Raw genomic sequence first — 19,034 nt, forward strand, 5'->3', positions numbered from 1 at the left:
TGAGTGATCGCACTACAATGAGTGATTACACTACACGCCGAGGGATCACACTACATCACGAGTGATCACACTACAATGAGCGATCGCACTACACCCCGAGTGATCACATTACAATGAATGATCACACTATAATGAGTAATCACACTACATTGAGTGATCACACTACAATGAGTGATCACACTACAATGAATGACCACACTACAATGAGTGATCATGCTACGAGTGATTTCACTACAATGAGTGATAACACTACAATGACTGACAACACTACATCCTGAGTGATCGCACAATGAATGATCGCACTACAATGAGTGATAACACTGCAATGAGTGACTGCACTACACCCCGAGGGATCGCACTACACCCTGAGGGATTGCACTAAAGCCCCAAGTGATCACACTACAATGAGTGATCTCACGACAATGAGTGATCGCACTACAATGAGTGACCACGCTACGAGTGTTTTCACTACAATGAGTGATAACACTCAGTGAGTGACCGCACTACACCCCGATGGATCACACTAAAGCCCCAAGTGATCACACTACAATTAGTGATCTCACGACAATGAGTGATCACACTGCAATCCGAGATCACACTACACGCCGAGGGATCACACTACATCACGAGTGATCACACTACAATGAGTGACGGCACTACAATGCGTGATCGCAATACAATGAGTGATCGCACTACAATGAGTGATTACACTACACGCCGAGGGATCACACTACATCACGAGTGATCACACTACAATGAGTGACGGCACTACAATGCGTGATCGCAATACAATGAGTGATCGCACTACAATGAGTGATTACACTACACGCCGAGGGATCACACTACATCACGAGTGATCACACTACAATGAGTGATCACACTACACCCCGAGTGATCACACTACAATGCATGATCGCACTACAATGAGTGTTCGCACAATGAGTGATCACACTACAATGAGTGATCGCACTACAATGAGTGACCATACTACAATGAGTGATCGCACTACAATGAGTGTTCACACTGCAATGAGTGATTGCACGACACCCCGGGTAATTGCACTACTCCCCGAGAGATCACACTACAATGACTGACCACACTACACCTCGAGTGATCGCACAATGTGTCATCGCACTACAATCAGTGATCACGCTACAATGAGTGATCGCACGAGTGATCACACTACAATGAGTGATCGCACTACACACCTAGTGATCAGACTACAATGAGTGATCACACTACAATGAGTGATCGCACTACACACCTAGTGATCAGACTACAATGAGTGTTGGAACGAAAATGAGTGATCGCACTAACCGCGAGGGATCACACTCCAACAAGTAATCGCACTACACCTCGAGTGATCACACTACAATGAGTGATCACACTACACCCCGAGGGATTGCACTACAAGGAGTGAACACACTTCAATGAGTGATCGCACTACACCTCAAGGGATCACACTACAATGAGTGATCACACTACAATGAGTGATCGCACTACACACCTAGTGATCAGACTACAATGAGTGATCACACTACAATGAGTGATCGCACTACAATGAGTGATTACACTACACGCCGAGGGATCACACTACATCACGAGTGATCACACTACAATGAGTGACGGCACTACAATGCGTGATTGCACTACAATGAGTGATCACAGAACAATGAGTGATCGCACTACACCCTGAGGGATCGCACTACAATGAGTGAACACACTACAATGAGTGATCGCACAATGAGTGATCACACTACAATGAGTGATCACACCACAATGAGTGATCACTCTGCAATGAGTGATCACACTGCACCCTGAGTGATGACACTACAATGAGTGATCACACTACAATGAGTGATCACACCACAATGAGTGATCACTCTGCAATGAGTGATCACACTGCACCCTGAGTGATGACACTACAATGAGTGATCACACTGCAATGATTGATCGCACTACAATGAGTGATCGCACTACAATGGGTGATCACACTGCAATGATTGATCGCACTACAATGAGTGATCGCACTACAATGGGTGATCACACTACAATGAGTGATCAGACTACACCCCGAGTGATCACACTACAATGAGTGATCACACCTCACCTCGAGTGATCACACTACAATGAGTGATCACACTGCAATGAGTGATCACACTACATCCCGAGTAATTGCACTACACCCTGAGGGATCACACTACAATGAGTGATCGAACTACAATGAGTGATCACATTACACTGCGAGTGATTGCACTTCACCCCGAGGGATCTCACTACATACAGTGGGGAATATATCATGGCAGGGCAACTTTGCACATTTCTAGGTGGAAGTTGAAGTTGTAATTGTAATTGTACTGCAATAGTGTAGAAGGCATAGCCTGACCTAGAATACAGGTGGTCAGTGCTGCTGGGACATTGCCTGCTGGCTGTCACCATCACGGCTGCCTTCTGTGCTCTCAGTCATTTCCCGATGAACTGAAATAGTCAGAGTCAAGCTTATGTGACATTGGCATCTCAGGACGATCTACTTGGCACTCTTGGCTGAATATGGTTGTAAATGCTTCAGCCTCACTCAAGGACTCACCTGTTTACTAATTAACACAGACATGCTCCTTGCTATTTCTTCATCCTTCAGTTGCCCTTTACTGGCCTTTCTAATTCTCCCACTTATTCACTGGAAATTCACCCATAACTCTGTGAGTTGTGAGGAAACCTGCGGAAACCCTCACATATCCTGAGCATTGAACCTGGGTCTCTGGCTCTGTGAGGCACCGGCTCACCCCAGAATCACACAGCAGCGACACAGAGCAGACAGCTCCACCTCCATCTTCTGATGGCCTTGGAGACACGTCCCGTCCTCCAGTGAAGCATTTCCCACAGGAGGTGGCAGACTGCACAGCTTTGATCACCCAGTTTCAGGTAGCCTGGAGGGCTTCACGGGGCGGACATCTCATCAGTTTTAGGTAGTTTGGTGTTGCATACCCTTCTATATGCTGCACTGCCTAGCGTGACCAAGGTGGAGGAGTGTGAGTACGCTAAGCTTGGAGATTGGTGCGCAGTTCTGAGCTACCACATCTGTTCAAAGTCTGGAACACGGGTTCCTAATTGGGACGGGGCGGGGGGGGGGGGGTTCCATGGATGGATTCCAGGAAACTTAGATTGTGAAAAAAATTGCATTTTTATTTTCAGTAACCTTTAACTGAGATTTACGATTTACTTCAATTATTTTCAATATTTTAGAAACTGTATTTCAATATAATAGGTTTCTTCTGTAATCCGATGTATTTCATGGTATATATTTGAGGGAGGGCCTCTGTCGGTCAGGGTCAGCCGTGGAGGTTGTGTCCTAGCTGTCTCGATACACAAACCTGGGCAGTATGATATGGAGAGCAAGTTGTTGCCCATGTAGCAAGCTACCCATCTCCACACATCTGATGAACCCAAAGGAACGACAGAGACCGAGACAGTTTGGCACCAGCAGTGTTGCAGGAGTTGCCAGTCAGTGTTGAACTCAATGTAGGATTGTCTTAACGACCCCAGCTCCGGATTTTTCCCTTGAGGTTTACTCCTGAAGCCTTCCCTATAAGTGGGTATAGTCATAAGGCAACAGAGATTTGAGATCAGAGTTTTCTTTCTCCTAGGTGAGCTGCCAACCACGGCTGATGAGCCCTATCTGCCTGAATATACTGAGTATACATTTAGGTACTGCACATTATTCTGAGAAGTGTCCACAGACTTCACCGGGCTGCCAAAGGGGTCCATGGCATAAAGAAGGGTTAAGAAGGACGGTCTGGTCATTTCAGCCACTGTTCTCTTGTCAGGCACATCTCCAACTGAATCATAGCGTGGATGAGATCAAGCTGGTTAACCCCATTGTTTCATGTCCTCTCATCCTGGATATCTTGACCCTGGGCAATACCAGCTGTTTTCTCTCTCTCGGCCTCTCATAAACTTTTATTAGGTCTCTTCTTGGTCGCCAGTGAACCAAAGAAAGCAATACTAATTTCTCCCGCTAGTACACACCCTCTGGCCCAGGCAGTATCCTCATCAACTTTCCCATACGTTCCCCAAAGCCTCCACATCCTTCCTATAACAGGGCAATCAGAATTCAATGCAGCCTGACCAGAGAGAGAGATAGATACTTCATTGACCCCAAAGGAAATTAATGTCACAGTAGCATTATAAGAGCAGATAGACAAATATACAAATATTAGAAGAGAAGTAGGAAAGAATAGAAAATACGTTCCCTCAAACTATCCAACAGGAGGGGAGTCATCACTTCCCCGGCTATAGGTTGACTTATTACGGAGCCTTATGGCTGAGAGTAAGAATAACTTTATATAGCGCTCTTTGGAGCAGTGCAGTTGTCTTAGTTTTATAAAGCTGCAAAATTAATTCCTGGCTCGAAACTAAAAAGGCAAGCAGGTCATGTGCTTTCTTTACCACTCTTACAACCTGTGTCGTTACTTTCAAGGAGCTGCGGCCCTGGTCCCAAAGATCCTTCTATAAATGAACACTGTTAAGGGTCTTGCAGCTGAATGTGTACTTTGATGATATTTGATGCCCCAAAATGGGACACCAATTGACTGGTTTAAGCTCCATCGATCATTTCTTCGCCCATATTTACAACTGATCGCTACTATACATTGCTTAATACTTTATACTGCTTAATACTTTACGTTGGTTAATACTTCATACTGGTTAATACTTTACGTTGGTTAATACTTTATACTGGTTAATACTTTACATTGGTTAATACTTTACATTGTTTTCCTTCAGTTGTTCAGTGTTTTCTTTCTTGTGGCTGATTGGCGAGTGGGTGATCTGTTAATTTTTTGTGTTTCGGCAGGGATTGGGGGTTTTGATGTTACTGTCACTGTCCATTTTCTGTGGGTGAGGGGCTTGGGGATTGTTACTGGCTCTGTTTTCTTCTGCGAGTGAAGGGGACCGGGATTGTTCTTGTTGCAGATTTTTTCTGCGGAGGAGGGAGTGGAGGAATTTGGGGGCTGCGAGTTTTGTTTCTTTTTTATGCTGGGGGGAGTGGAGTTGATGCATTTTCTTTCATCAAGTTCCTAGGGTCTTTCTGTATTGCATGGCTATCTGGAGAAGACAAATATCAGAGTTGTATTGTACAGGCATACCTTGACAATAAAATAAACCTTTGAACTGCATCCTTTGGCAATCTTCTACAGAATCCACAACAACCAACTTTTGTGTCTTCCACAAACTTGTTAACTTGCCCATCCTTCAGGGTTTGGCCAGCTCAGACAGTCACTTGCCCAGCACTATTGGTGATGGACAATGAAGTCTCCTACCCAGCATACATTCTATGCCTTTACTTCTTTCACAGCACCTTCCAAATGTTGTTTAACCAGGAGGTGAACTAATTCACTCGCTGATGGAAGGAGGCAGGTGGTAATGAGGAGAAGGTGTCATTGCCATGTTTGACCCGATGTCAATGGTTTTAATATTTTTCACAACAGAGAAGACCAGTAAGATGGTGGTGTGCTCAGACGCAGCAGCCTCAATTGAAGTTGTATTTGTTCATTTTGTATGTCCAAGACTCTGTCTTGCCACTGGATCCAGATGGGAATTAGGAAGAGAGAGTGAGGCTGACGCTGTGCAACTCTCCCTCACTTAAATCCAAATCATGCACTAGTCTCGACACCATCATCATCATTATGGTGTCGAGGTCCTCATCGACACCAACGATGGACGAACAACATGTCCTTTCTTAAAATCATAAGTCACTGCTGGATACCAAGAACATTAAGTACGACAGGACTTTCCCATCAGTGAATTGTTCGATAGCGATGGAACTGGACTTACAGTGTGCCGTTGTTGTGTTGTCAGCTGGACTTGTCATGTACCGATGGACAGTACACAATCCAAAAAAAAGGTGCAAATGATTGCCTTGGACAGTGTGGAAAAGGCCTCTGTGGCAGTGGCGAGGACTAGGCTGAGGTTGCATGGAAAAGGCCTCTGTGGCAGTGGCGAGGACTAGGCTGAGGCTGTGTGGAAAAGGCCTCTGTGGGAGTGGTGAGGACTAGGCTGAGGCTGTGTGGAAAAGGCCTCTGTGGGAGTGGTGAGGACTAGGCCGAGGTTGCATGGAAAAGGCCTCTGTGGGAGTGGTGAGGACTAGGCCAAGGCTGTGTCAAAAAGGCCTCTGAGGGAGTGCTGGAACCCATCCTGGGCTTTAGGGGGTGTGCGGTGGCCCATTTCATTTGTCAGGGTGCTGCACTCCAGTGTGTGCTCAATGCTGCCCTCCCTTGATCATTTGGTAGAAGAACGAGCTGGACACTCAGACTTGGCCTATATATCTGTTTTTCTGAAATCATAACCATATTTGCTATTTCTGCTACGTGCAGTGTGCTGTGTACTGTGGGTAATGTCTTTTGAACTCTGGCCCCAGAGGATCACAGTTTCATTTGGCCATATTCACGTATGGTTGAACAATAATTAAACTTGAACTTCAGCAGTTCAAGGCTGTACCAGCTCATTGGTCCCACTCTCCCACTGATTTCCTATTCTCTGTCCCCTGCCAACTACGCCCCCCACTTCCCACTGATGCCCCTGCCAGCCACCCACACCCTCAGCGAGCTAACGTAGCCATCTAAACAAGAGGTGGGTTCCAAGCCAATGATGGGGACAGTTAGTGCTTCCCACAGTGTCGCCCCTCTGGCGAATCAGGGAATATGTCACCTCGGACTCTTGAGAGTAAAACTACACCAGCAATTGGTGGTCCTGGCCCCGCAAATTATCCTTCCACCCACACTTTTATAAATATGAATGTAATAAATTCGGAGCGAGCTTGGGAACGGGGTCCCGCCAGTGCAGTGAACTCTTGGTATGCGAACATACCGTGTCCTGATGCAACTGCAAAAAAACTCCCAAGACTTATTTGGCAACGCTGTATTTTTTTCCAACAAAGTAATTTTGAATTTGACACAAACAAATACAAGAGATTCGGGAACCTCTGTAAAAGCTGAAGGAACCCAGCGTAAATGGAGACAATAAACAGTCGATATTTCAGCGAGACCCTTTGTCACCCTGGGTTCCAGCACAAGAGTTGTTCTACACGAGGGCAATGCCGAACGGCAACAACGTGAGTTTTTTAAATTCACGTGATTGAGTCCAATCGCCCGATTTGACTTTCTGTTAACACAGAATTACAATGTAAAGCATTTTTATTTACAGTGATAAGGAGATGGCAGAGTCCAGAAAACATAATATGCATAGGGTCTAGTGTCTGCTGCACAGTCGCGCTGTTTTGGAATAATTTCCACGCAGTCAACACCCACCCAGTCGATGTCGAAACCTTTAAGAGATTACCTGCCAATCTGGTTGCCGAACCGTGGCGATTTGCGCTTCGAGAGTTACTGTACTTGTGAGTGAGACTCTCAGCACAGTCTCCTGGGGCGGGCTAGCAGCTCAGCTTGTGGATAGGATGACCGGCAAGTACTCCACCGGGTCCCGGCTTCGAGCAGGCGACAGAGCCCTCGTCGCCGGCCGGACCGAGAACGGACAGACCGCTTCATACTCATACACAATCCCCGAGGCTCCGGTTGCAAATGGGGCGGGCTGTCCGCAATGTAGTCCAGCCCACCGGACCGGAGTAGGGCCGGGGTCTCGCTGTCTCCGTCCCACCCAGAGACCCGGCCCGGCCAAGAGAGCCAGAATGTGGAGTGGGGGTGTGGAGACAGGGGTACATAGAAAGAGGCTGCGGGAGAGGGGAAGGAGGGAGGGGGAGAGGGGAAGGAGGGAGGGGACAAGTGGTGGAAGGGGAGAGGGGAAGGGGAGGGGCAAGTGGTGAAGGGGAAGGGCAAGAGGGAGGGGGCAAGTGGGGGAGAGGGGAAGGAGGGAGGGGCAAGTGGGGGAAAGAGGAAGGAAGGGGCAAGGAGGGAGGGGCAAGTGGGGGAAAGAGGAAGGAAGGGGCAAGTGGTGGAGAGAGGAAGGAGGGAGGGGGTAAGTGGGGGAGAGGGGAAGGAGTGGGGCAAGTGGGGAAAGGGAGGGGCAAGTGGAGGGGGAAGGAGGGAGGGGCAAGTGGAGAAGGGAAGGGGGGGACAAGTGGAGAGGGGAAGGAGGGAGGGTCAAGTGGGGGAGAGGGGAAGGGGGGGCAAGTGGGAGAGAGGGGAAGGAGGGAGAGGGAAAGTGGAAGGAGTGAGGGGCGTGGAGAAAGGGGAGGGGGCAAGTGGAGGAGAGGGGGAAGGAGGGAGGGGGCAAGTGGGGGAGAGGAGAAGGAGGGAGGGGGCAAGTGGGGGAAAGGAGGGAGAGGAAAAGTGGGGAGAGTGGAAGGAGTGAGGGGCAAGTGGGGAAAGGGGAGGGGCAAGTGGGGAAGGGGAGGGGCAAGTGGTGGAGAGGGGAAGGAGGGAGGGGGCAAGTGGGAGAGAGGGGAAGGGGAGGGGGAAGGGAAAGGAAGAGGAGGAGGGGTAAGTGGGAGAGGAGGTGGACGGGTAAGGACAGGAGGAAAAGGGGAGGGGAGGATTGGGAGAGAGGAAGGGGAGAGGGGACAAGGGGGTAAGGGAGAGAGGAGGGAAGGAGAGAAGGGAAATGGGAGAGGAGGAAGGGGAGGAGAGGGGGAAGGAGAGAAGGGGATGGGGAGGAGGGGAAGAAAGCAGTAGAGGAGGGCAAAGGAGAGGAGTGGGGATGGGGAGAAGGGGAGACTGGGAGGAGGAGGGGGATGGGGAGGAGTGGAGGGGATGGGGGGAGGGAAAGAAAGCAGGAGTAGCGAGTGAAGGAGGTGAGGGGAAAAGAAGGGTATGGGGAGTAGGGAGAAGGGGAGGAAAGGGAAGGAGAGAAGGGGATGGTGAGGAGGGGGAAGGAGAGAAGGGTATGGGGAGGAGGGGGAAGGAGAGAAGGGTATGGGGAGGAGGACAGGGGGAGTGAGGGAGGGTGTAGAGCCAGGAAGAAGTGGGGTGAAGGATGGAGAGGTGGGAGGGTTTAATGCAGCAAGGGAAGGGGTTGGGATGATGGTGTGGGAGAAGGCAGAAGGGGGAGTGAGGGGAGGGAAGGGGTTAGGGGATCGAGGAGAGGGAAGAAGGGGGAAGGAGCAGGCGGGGTATTGAGGGAAAAGGAAAGGTGGAAGGGGGTTAGAGGAAGTAGGGGCGGAGAGCAAGCGGGAGAGGGAGTGAGGAGAGAGGAAAGCTCAAGGTGAGTGAGCAGAGAGTGCGAGGGGTGGTTTGGGAGAAGGGGAAGGCATATGTAGAGAGGAGGGAGAGGGGAGGCAGAAGTGAGAAGGGGTGCAGGCTGAGGATTGGGAGAAGATGGTGAGGTAGAACAAGGACAATGGATGGTGAAAGGGAAGGGGAGCATGGATTGATAGGGGGAAGGTGAGAATGGAGAAAGAAAGGGGGGAAGGTTAGAATGGAGAGGAAGAAGGGGGAAGTGAGAGTGGAGAGAGAGAAGGGGCAGGTGAGAGTGGAGATGAGAAGGGGGGAAGGTGAGAGCGGAGATAGAGAAGGGGGAAGGTGCGAGTGGAGAGAGAGAAGGGGGAAGGTGCGAGTGGAGAGAGAGGGGGAGGTGAGAGTGGAGAGAGAGAAGGGGAGGGGGAGAGTGGAGAGAGAGAAGGGGGAAGGTGGGAGTGGAGAGAGAGAAGGGGAAAGTGAGGGTGGAGAGAGAGCAGGGGGAAGGTGAGGGTGGAGAGAGAGAAGGGGAAGGTGAGAGTGGAGAAGGAGAAGGGGGAAGGTGAGTGGAGAGAGGGGGGGAGGTGAGAGTGGGGAGAGAGAAGGGGAAGGTGAGAGTTGAGAGAGAGAAGGGGGAAGGTGAGAGTGGAGAGATAGAAGGGGAATTTGAGAGTGGAGAGAGAGACGGCTGAGGTGAGCGTGGAGGGAGAAGGGGAAGGTGAGAGTGGAGAGAGAGGAAGAAGGTGAGATTGGAGAGAGAGAAGGGGGAATGTGAGAATGGAGAGAGAGAAGGGGAAGCTGAGAGTGAAGAGAGAGAGAAGTGAAGGTGAGAGTGGAGAGAAAGAAGGGGGAAGTTGAGAGTAGAAAGAGAGAAGGGGAGGGTGAAAGTGGAGAAAGAGAAGGGGGAAGTTGAGAGTGGAGAGAGAGAACGGGGAAGTTGAGAGTGGAGAGAGAGAAGGGGAAGGTGAGAGTGGAGAGAGAGAAGGGGGAAGGTGAGAGTGGAGAGAGAGAAGGAGGAAGATGAGATTGGAGAGATAGGAGGAAGGTGAGATTGGAGAGAGAGGAGGAAGGTGAGAGTGGAGAGAGAAGGAAAAGGTGAGAGTGGAGAGAGAGAGGAGAAAGGTGAGATTAGAGAGAGAGAAGGAGGAAGGTGAGAGTGGAGAGAGAGAAGGGGAAAGGTGAGAGTGGAGAGAGAAGGTGAAGGTGAGAGTGGAGAGAGAGATGGGGAAGGTGAGAATGGAGAGAGAAGGCGAAGGTGAGAGTGGATAGAGAGAAGGGGGCGAGTGAGAGTGGAGAGAGAGAAGGGGGAAGTTGAGAGTGGAGAGAAAGAAGGGGGAAGTTGAGAGTGGAGAGAGAGAAGGGGAAGGTGAGAGTGGAGAGTGAAGGAGAAGGTGAGAGTGGAGAGAGAGAAGGGGGAAGGTGAGAGTGGAGAGAGAGAGAAGGGGGAAGATGAGATTGGAGAGAGAGAAGGGGAAGGTGAGAGCGGAGGGAGAGAAGGGGGAAAGTGAGAGTGGAGAGAGAGGAGAAAGGTGAGATTAGAGAGAGAGAGGAGAAAGGTGAGATTAGAGAGAGAGAGGAGAAAGGTGAGATTAGAGAGAGAGAAGGAGGAAGGTGAGAGTGGAGAGAGAGAAGGGGAAAGGTGAGAGTGGAGAGAGAGATGGGGAAGGTGAGAATGGCGAGAGAAGGCAAAGGTGAGAGTGGATAGAGAGAAGGGGGCGAGTGAGAGTGGAGAGAGAGAAGGGGAAAGTTGAGAGTGGAGAGAAAGAAGGGGGAAGTTGAGAGTGGAGAGAGAGAAGGGGAAGGTGAGAGTAGAGAGAGAAGGGGAAGGTGAGAGTGGAGAGAGAGAAGAGGAAGTTGAGAGTGGAGAGTGAAGGAGAAGGTGAGAGTGGAGAGAGAGAAGTGGGAAGGTGAGAGTGGAGAGAGAGAAGGGGAAGGTGAGAGTGGAGAGAGAGAAGGAGGAAAGTGAGAATGGAGAGAGAGAAGGGGGAAGGTGATATTGGAGAGAGAGAAGGGGGAAGATGAGATTGGAGAGAGAGAGAAGGGGAAGGTGAGAGCGGAGGGAGAGAAGGGGGAAGGTAAGAGCGGAGAGAGAGAAGGGGGAAGGTGAGAGTGGAGAGAGAAGGGGAAGGTGAGAGTGGAGAGAGAGACGGCTGAGGTGAGCGTGGAAAGAGAAGGGGAAGGTGAGAGTGGAGAGAGAAGGGGAAGGTGAGAGTGGAGAGAGAGAAGGGGAAGATGAGTGGAGATAGAAGGGTGAAGGAGTGCAAGGAGTCTGAAGGTAGAGTGTAGTGAATCTGTGAAATTCATTGCTACAGATGGCTCTGGAGGCCATGTCATTGAGTATTTTTAAAGTAGGTTCGTGAGTTGTAAGGCCATCAAAGGTTATGGGGAGAAGGCAGAAGAATGGGTTTGTGGGGGTAATAAATAAGTCATGATGAATGATGGAGCAGACTTGATGTGCTGAATGGCCTAATTCTGTCCTGATGTCTTCTGTTCTTTTGCTCTCATGTTTTTTTGGGAAAATGCTCTGTATTTTATGGATCAAGGCTTGCTGACTATTAAGTGAGGAATGAACACAGTGTCACCTTGAATAGCTTTCTACGTCAGTCAACAGGGTTGGTATAATGCACCATAGTATAATCATTAATGTTATTACGACATTGTCATCCAATTTACCAGTCACACTGCACATGGGTAGTGGCCTTTGCAACTTTAACTCTGACCAGCTAGGCATTGGCAGCTTTGCTCTGACAGTCGGACTGGGAAATGAACCAAGGACAAGCCCCTACCTTGGGTCAGTTGTGTGGGCTCCTTCACCAGGTACCCATCCATGGTGCAGTAGTTGCCACACGGGTACAGCTTAATCACACCCTCTTCATTTTCGATGTAGCAGTGTTCGGCTGCCACATCCTGCCCTTGTAGTATAATATCCTGCACAGTGGCAGCATCTTCAGTGCCAATCTTCGTCTTGCCTGAGGAGCAGAGACAAAACTTCACTCAGTGATGTGTCTTCATCCTCAGACCCCTCTCCCAAGTTGCATAGAATTTACAGTATTGGAACCGCCAGCCCACAAGCTTCTTCCACACCCTTCTTTCTTTTTCTTTTTGACTAATTTCACAACCTCATTCAGAATCAGGTTTAATATCACTGGAATATGCTGTGAACATTGATGTTTTGTGGCAGCAGTACATTGCAATACATCATAAAAATTTTGATTACAATAAGAAGTATATCAAAAAATAATTAAATGATGAGCGCGAAAAGAGAGGGAAAATAGTGAAGAAGTCTTCATGGGCTCATTGTCCATTCAGAAATTTGATGGCAGAGGAGAAGAAGCTGTTCCTGATGAACTGAGTGTCTTCAGGCTCCTGTACCTCCTCCCTGATGGTAACAATGAGAAGTGAGCATGTCCTGGGTGATGGGATCCTTAATGAAGGGTGCTGCTGTTTTGAGTAGTCTCCTTTTCAGGTTGTCCTGGATGCTGGAGAGGCTAGTGCCCATGTAAACTAGTAGAGTTTACAACTTTCTACAGCTTTTTCTGATCCTGTGCAGTGGTCCCTCCGTAGCAGATGGTGATGCAACCTGTTAGAATGCGCTTTGTGGTACATCGATGGAAATTCGCTAGTGCCTTTGACGACATACCAACTCCCCTCAACTCCTAATGAAACGTAGCCACTGTGGTGCCTTCTTTGCAATTGCATCTATATGTTGGGTCCAGGATAGATCTTTGGAGATGTTGACACCCAGGTAATCGAAACTACTCACCCTTTCCACTGCTGATTCCTCGATGAGGACTGGTGTTTGCTCCCTCTACTTCCCGGTCCTCAAATCCACAATCGCTTCCTTGGTCATGCTGATGTTGCGTGGAACATTGTTGTTGCGACTCCACTCAACCAGCTGCTCTCTCTTGTTCCTGTACGCCTCCTCATCACCATCTGAAATTCTACCAACAATAGTTGTGTCGTCGGCAAATTGATAGATGGCGTTTGAGCTGTGGCTAGCCACACAGTCGTGGGTGTAGAGAGGGTAGAGCAGTGGGCTAAGCACACATCTCTGAGGTTTGCTGGTGTTGATTATCAGCAAGGAGGAGATGTTATTTTCAATCCACACTGATGGTGGTCTCTAGGTGAGGAAGTCGAATATCCAGTTGCAGAGGGACCTTGCGATCTTTATTTTTTCTTCTTTTTGCAACATGCCACTCCTGAATTTTGATTAGTTGGTCTTTAAACAATTCCCTCACATCAGATGTGGTCTTGCCCAATAACAGCACCTCCTGATGAACTCTTCCAAGCTCACGTATATTAATGATCCGGTCTAATGAGATCCACCCGGAAAGTGACAGAGACCGCAGTGCACACCAGGCCAACAATCCCCGTGCTGCTCTCATACCTTCATTAATTGGGATGAGTGTGATGGCGATGCTCAGTCGGCCGCGCCCCAGACTCACGAGGTGGGGTCTCTCTGACTGCATCTTCAACCCTTTTCCAATGTCAATGATGTCCAGCGGGGTGCTCTGTGAACAAAGTAAACCCAGCGTCACTTCCACGGCAGAGGAAGACTGCACTACCCTCCCATCTTCATGTTGTCTGAAACAATGTACCTGCAATCCTGCTGTAAATAAGTTTTTCATTGTACCTGTAGCTCACTGTACTTAAGCACATCGCAATAGTCTCAACTTCACTTGACTCTTACGTCTACCATACATGATCTTTGGTGAAGCTTGAGTGGTAGGACAAGAAATTACTCATTTAATCAATTTGCTTTCCAAGTAAAGGACAATTGAAGCTTATTGTTGTTCAATGTTATTCTGCGTTGGGCACTTTTTAAACTCTGGTTCTTGTTCATAATGTGATTCTCAACACCAGACACTCACATTCAGCATCCACAGGTCATTCTTTGGCCCCTCCTTTTCTTCCAATACTTTCTCATCTTTGGACTTTCCTGATTCCTGCAGATTTTTAGAAACACATTAAAGATTTGGTTACAAATCCAGACAATGGAAAGAATGTGGAACTGGCAACAATTCAGCTCGCTATAAACCATCCTCATGGAGCAAGCAAGTCAAGTAGATTTCCCAGTTTGAAATGTATTATTGAATCATTCTCTGTTGGAACTGTAGAACTTTAGTTATAGTAAGGGACTGCAGAGGAATGAAGGAGGGCGAGGAGTGACCTTATCAAGGTGTATAGAATCACAAAGAGCACAGACAGGAGGAGAGTCTAAAATTAGAGGGTGTTAAAACTAAGGTGAGGCGGAAAAGATTTAAGGAGAACCCGTTGGATAAACTTTTCACACTAAGGGTGATGGGTATGTGGAATGAGCTGCTGGGGTGGAGGTTGAGGGAGATGCACAACAGAAATGTGAAAGCTGTTAAGGAGCACTTGCATGGGGTTTTGGATAGGATTTTTCCGTTGAAGTAGGGAAAAGATGGTTGGATGAAGTACTCAGGTTTGGCAAGCGATGCGGAACATCTCGTCAAGAGGAAGAAAGAAGCTTACTTAAGGTTTAAGAATCAAGGATCAAACAGTTATAAGGTAGCCAGGAGGAAGCTTATGGAGGGACTTAAAGAGCTAGAAGGGGACATGAGAAGGCTTTGGTGAGTAGGATTTAGGAAAACCCCTAAGTGTTTCACACATATGGGAAGAACAGGAGAATGACTAGTGAAGGAAGGACTGATCATGGATAAGAGAGAAAACATGTGCCTGGAATTGGAGGAGATAGGGGAGGTCCTTAATTAACACTTTGCTTCAGCACTCACTGGTGAGAGAGACCTTAATGAATGTGAGCAAAGCGAAGAACTGGCTAAATGCTGGAACATGCTGAGGTTAAGAAAGAGAATGTGCTGGAAATTTTGGAAAACCGTAGGATAGATAAGACCCCAGGGCAGGACAGGATCTACAGGAAGTGAGGGAAGAGATTTGGCGATGATCTTTGCATCCTCAACAGCCACAAAAGTAGTACCTGCAGATGGACAGTTGGATTTGTTCAAGAAAGGGAATAAGGATAATCCTGGGAATTTTATACCAGCAGTGGGAAAACTATTGGAGAGAATTTACAAGTATTTGGAGAAGATTAGTCTGATCTTGGATAGTCAACATGCCTTTGTGAGGGGCCGGATATGCCTCAAGAATCTGATTGAATTCTCCGGGGAAGTGACAAAACAAATTGTCAACGGTGGAGAAGTGAAAGTGGTGCATATGGATTTTATTACGGTGTTTGGTAAGGTTGCCTGTGGGAGGCTCATTAAGAAATTCAGGAAGCATGAGCTTAAGGGAAACTTGGCTGCAAGGATTCAGAATTTGTTTGCACATAGAAGGCAAAGGGTGGTTTGCAGATGGAGCATCTTCTGCCTGGGAGTCTGTGACTGTAGTGTTCTGCAGAGATCTATTCTGGGGCTCCTGATCTTTATAAATGATTGTTATAAATGACTTGGATGAGGAAGTGGAAGGGTGAGTTAGTAAGTTTGTAGATGACACAAAGGCTGGTGGTGTTGTAGATAGTGTAGATGGCTGTCGTAGGTTGCAAGAGGACATTGATAGGATGCAGAGCTAGACTGAGAGAAGTGGGAGACAGATTCACTCCAGAAAAGTGCGGACTGGTACACTTTGGATGGTCAAACATGAAGGGAGAGTACAGGGTTACTGACAGGATTCTTAGCAGTGTGGGTATTGGGGTTCACATCCATAGATCCCTCAAAGTTGCCATGTGAGTTGATAGGATAGAAGAAGTCATATGGTGAGTTGGTGCTCATTAGTCAGGGATTGAGTTCAAGAACTGTGAGATAATGTTGCATCTCTGTAAAACCTAGTTTGACCACAGTTGGAACATTGTGTTCCATTCTGGTCTCCTCATTATAGGAAGGATGTGGAAGCTTTAGAGAGGTTGCACGAGGTATTTACCAGGTGTTACCTTGAATGAAGAGCAAGTCTTATGAGGAAAGGTTGAGCAATCTTTCATTGTGTCTCTCTTTGGAGTGAAGGAGGATGAGAGGTATTTTAATAGAGGTGTATAAGAAGATAAAAGGCATAGAGAGAGTAAATAACCCAAACCTTTTACCCAGGGCAGGAATGGCTAATATGAGTGGCATAATTTTATGGTGATTGAAGGAAAGTATAGGGGCAATTTCAAAGGTAGCTTTTTTACACAGGAAGTGGTGGGTATGCTGCCGGGGTGGTGATAGAGTCAGATAATTAGCAACATTTAAGACACTCTTAGACAGGCATTAGGATGAAAAATGGAGGGCTATGTGGGAGGGAAGGGTTAGATTCATATTGGAGTAGGTTAAAAGGTCCCCGTAACATTGTGAGCTGAAGGGATCTGTACTATTCAATGCACATGTATTTTAAGATTCACCAATCTACCTATGGAGCTAGAACTGGCTGCATAACGGCTTCAGAGTCATAGAATCGTCGAGTTACTTGGCATGGAACCTGACTGATCCATGCTGAATAGGGTATCCACTAAACTAGTTCCAATTGCCCAAGTCTCTGAACGCCCCCTATCCGTGTACTTATCCAAATATCTTTTCACTGTTCTTATTGTATCCACTTCCTCTGGCAGAGCATTCCATGTACTCAAAATATTCTGTGTAAATATATTGCTCCTCAGGTCTCTTTTAAATCTTTCCCCTCATTCCCTAAACCTATGCTCCCTAGTTTTGCACTCCCCTGTCCTGCGAGTACCATCCACCTTATCTGCATATCCCATAATTTTAAACACTTTGATAAGGTCGCCCCTCATTCTCATACGTTCAAGAATAAAGACCTAGTCTGGTCAGCTTCTCAAATCAAGCCTTCTGGTCTCAGAGTATCTTTGTAATTCATTTCTGCACTCATTCCAGCTTAACCATGGTTTTTTATATATATAATAGGGTGACAAAGCACTACACGGTTCCCCAAGTGCAACCTCATCAATGACTTTCACAAATGCAGCGTAATGTCCCAAACCCTTCACTCAGTGCAGAGTGCTAAATGCCTTGTTGCCTGCTTGTCTACCTGTGATGCTGTTTTCACCTGAGGTTACTCGATTCTCCCTGATACCTCTGCAATTCACCAAGTTCTACACTGGTTTGACTATCCAAAATGAATCACCTCACACTTACCTGTATTGAAATCCATTTGCCAATCCTTAGCCCACTTTCCTAACTGATTAAAATCCCCTGCAATCTATGATAACCTTATAAATTTGTGTCATCTACAAATTTACTGATTAAGCCCTCTGTGTTTGCAGCCAAATCATTTGCATTAATAATGAATAACAAAGCTCCCAATGCCAAACCCTGTGGCACACCACTAGTCACTGAATCCATTCTCAGAAAAACTCTCAACCTTCAGCCTGAGCCAATTTCGAATCCACTGATCCTGCTCTCCCTGGATTCCACAGGACCTAACCTTCCAGACCAGCCTACTTTACAGGACTTTGTCAAAGGGCTTGCTAGTCCAAATGGACAACACTCACCAGTGCTCTCATCTATCGTTTTAGTTACCTAGTCAAGAATCTCTTCAAGCACAATTTTCCATGCATGAAGCCATGATGATTCCTCTAATCAGACTCCGTTCAGTCAAATGCTGGCAGATCCTGTTCCTCAGCTTCCCTCTCCTGATGTCAGGATTACTGGGCTGTCGTTTCCTAGCTTGTCCTTGCTACCTTTTTAAACAAAGTTAACTGCCTTCCAGTTGTCAGGAACTTTACCAGTGGCTTTGCAAGTGCCTCTGCAATTTCTTTTCTTGCCTCCTCAGAATCTGATGATACATAGAAACATAGAAACCTACAGCACAATACAGGCCCTTTGGCCCACAGAGCTGTGCCGAACATGTCCGTACCTTAAAAATTACTAGGCTTACCTATAGCCCTCTATTTTACTAAGCTGCATGTACCTATCCAAAAGTCTCTTAAAAGACCCTATCGTATCCACCTCCACCACCATTGCCAGCAGCCCATTCCACGCACTCACCACTCTCTGAGTAAAAAAACTTACCCCTGACATCTCCTCTGTACCTACTCCCCAGCACCTTAAAACTGTGTCCTCTTGTGGCAACCATTTCAGCCCTGGGAAAAAGCCTCAGACTACCCACACGATCAATGCCTCTCGTCATCTTATACACCTCTATCAGGTCACCTCTCATCCTCCGTCGCTCCAAGGAGAAAAGGCCAAGTTCACTCAACCTATTCTCATAAAGCATGCTCCCCAATCCAGGCAACATCCTTGTAAATCTCCTCTGCATCCTTTCTATGGCTTCCACATCCTTCCTGTAGTGAGACGACCAGAACTGAGCACAGTACTCCAAGTGGGGTCTGAACATTCAGTCATGTTCAGGGATCTATCCTTCTTACTGATCTGTAAGGCTGTAACTTACAAATAACACCGACCTGTAAGGCTGTTCTCTGTGCTCTCACATGTGCCTTCTCTCTGGTAATATGAATTTCATCCAAAACATCTCCACTTGTTTTTCTTCTCTACCAAGCAACCATGACCTTCTCTCCCATAGACCCCAAGGAGAAATATCCATTAAAAATTCCTCCCATAACCTGTGTATCAAGAAATAAGCAGCTATACTGTCCAAGGAGATCCAGTTTCTCACTTGTCACCCCTTTACTCATAATATGTCTATGGAAACCTTGGGATTTTTGTGAACCTCACCTGACAGATCTGGCCTGACGTCCCTCTTAGGTGTATTAATCTTTTTATAGTCACCAAAGGATACAAAACAAAGATTTAATCCAATACATCAAGCTGTTAAATCATAGTTATAAAGCCGCACCAACTGAGTCTCTTTGAAAGAACCCATTTCTAATATTCCTAAAATAAAAACCTCTTTTTATTTTCTCCATACTCCCATCAACTTGCCCAGATTCCATTTCTGCCTACACACTAGGAGAAATCTACAGCATCCCAATAATGTACCAATCCA

The 19,034-nt window shown here is 47.3% G+C and overlaps 1 protein-coding gene across 1 annotated transcript in view; it reads right to left on the bottom strand.

Moving 5' to 3' along the window:
* phldb2b (pleckstrin homology-like domain, family B, member 2b) overlaps window positions 1-19,034 on the bottom strand; it is a 324,137-nt gene that overhangs the window by 303,436 nt on the left and 1,667 nt on the right. The window contains exons 3-6 of the mRNA XM_072259726.1: window positions 18,764-18,803; window positions 13,997-14,071; window positions 13,513-13,636; window positions 11,912-12,094 (exon numbers count right to left, since the gene is read on the bottom strand). Of these exons, the coding sequence (XP_072115827.1) occupies window positions 11,912-12,094; window positions 13,513-13,636; window positions 13,997-14,071; window positions 18,764-18,803 (422 nt within the window). The remainder of the gene's footprint in view (window positions 1-11,911; window positions 12,095-13,512; window positions 13,637-13,996; window positions 14,072-18,763; window positions 18,804-19,034) is intronic.

Source organism: Mobula birostris, chromosome 6, assembly GCF_030028105.1.
Source record: "Mobula birostris isolate sMobBir1 chromosome 6, sMobBir1.hap1, whole genome shotgun sequence".
Classification (NCBI taxonomy): Eukaryota; Metazoa; Chordata; class Chondrichthyes; order Myliobatiformes; family Myliobatidae; genus Mobula; species Mobula birostris.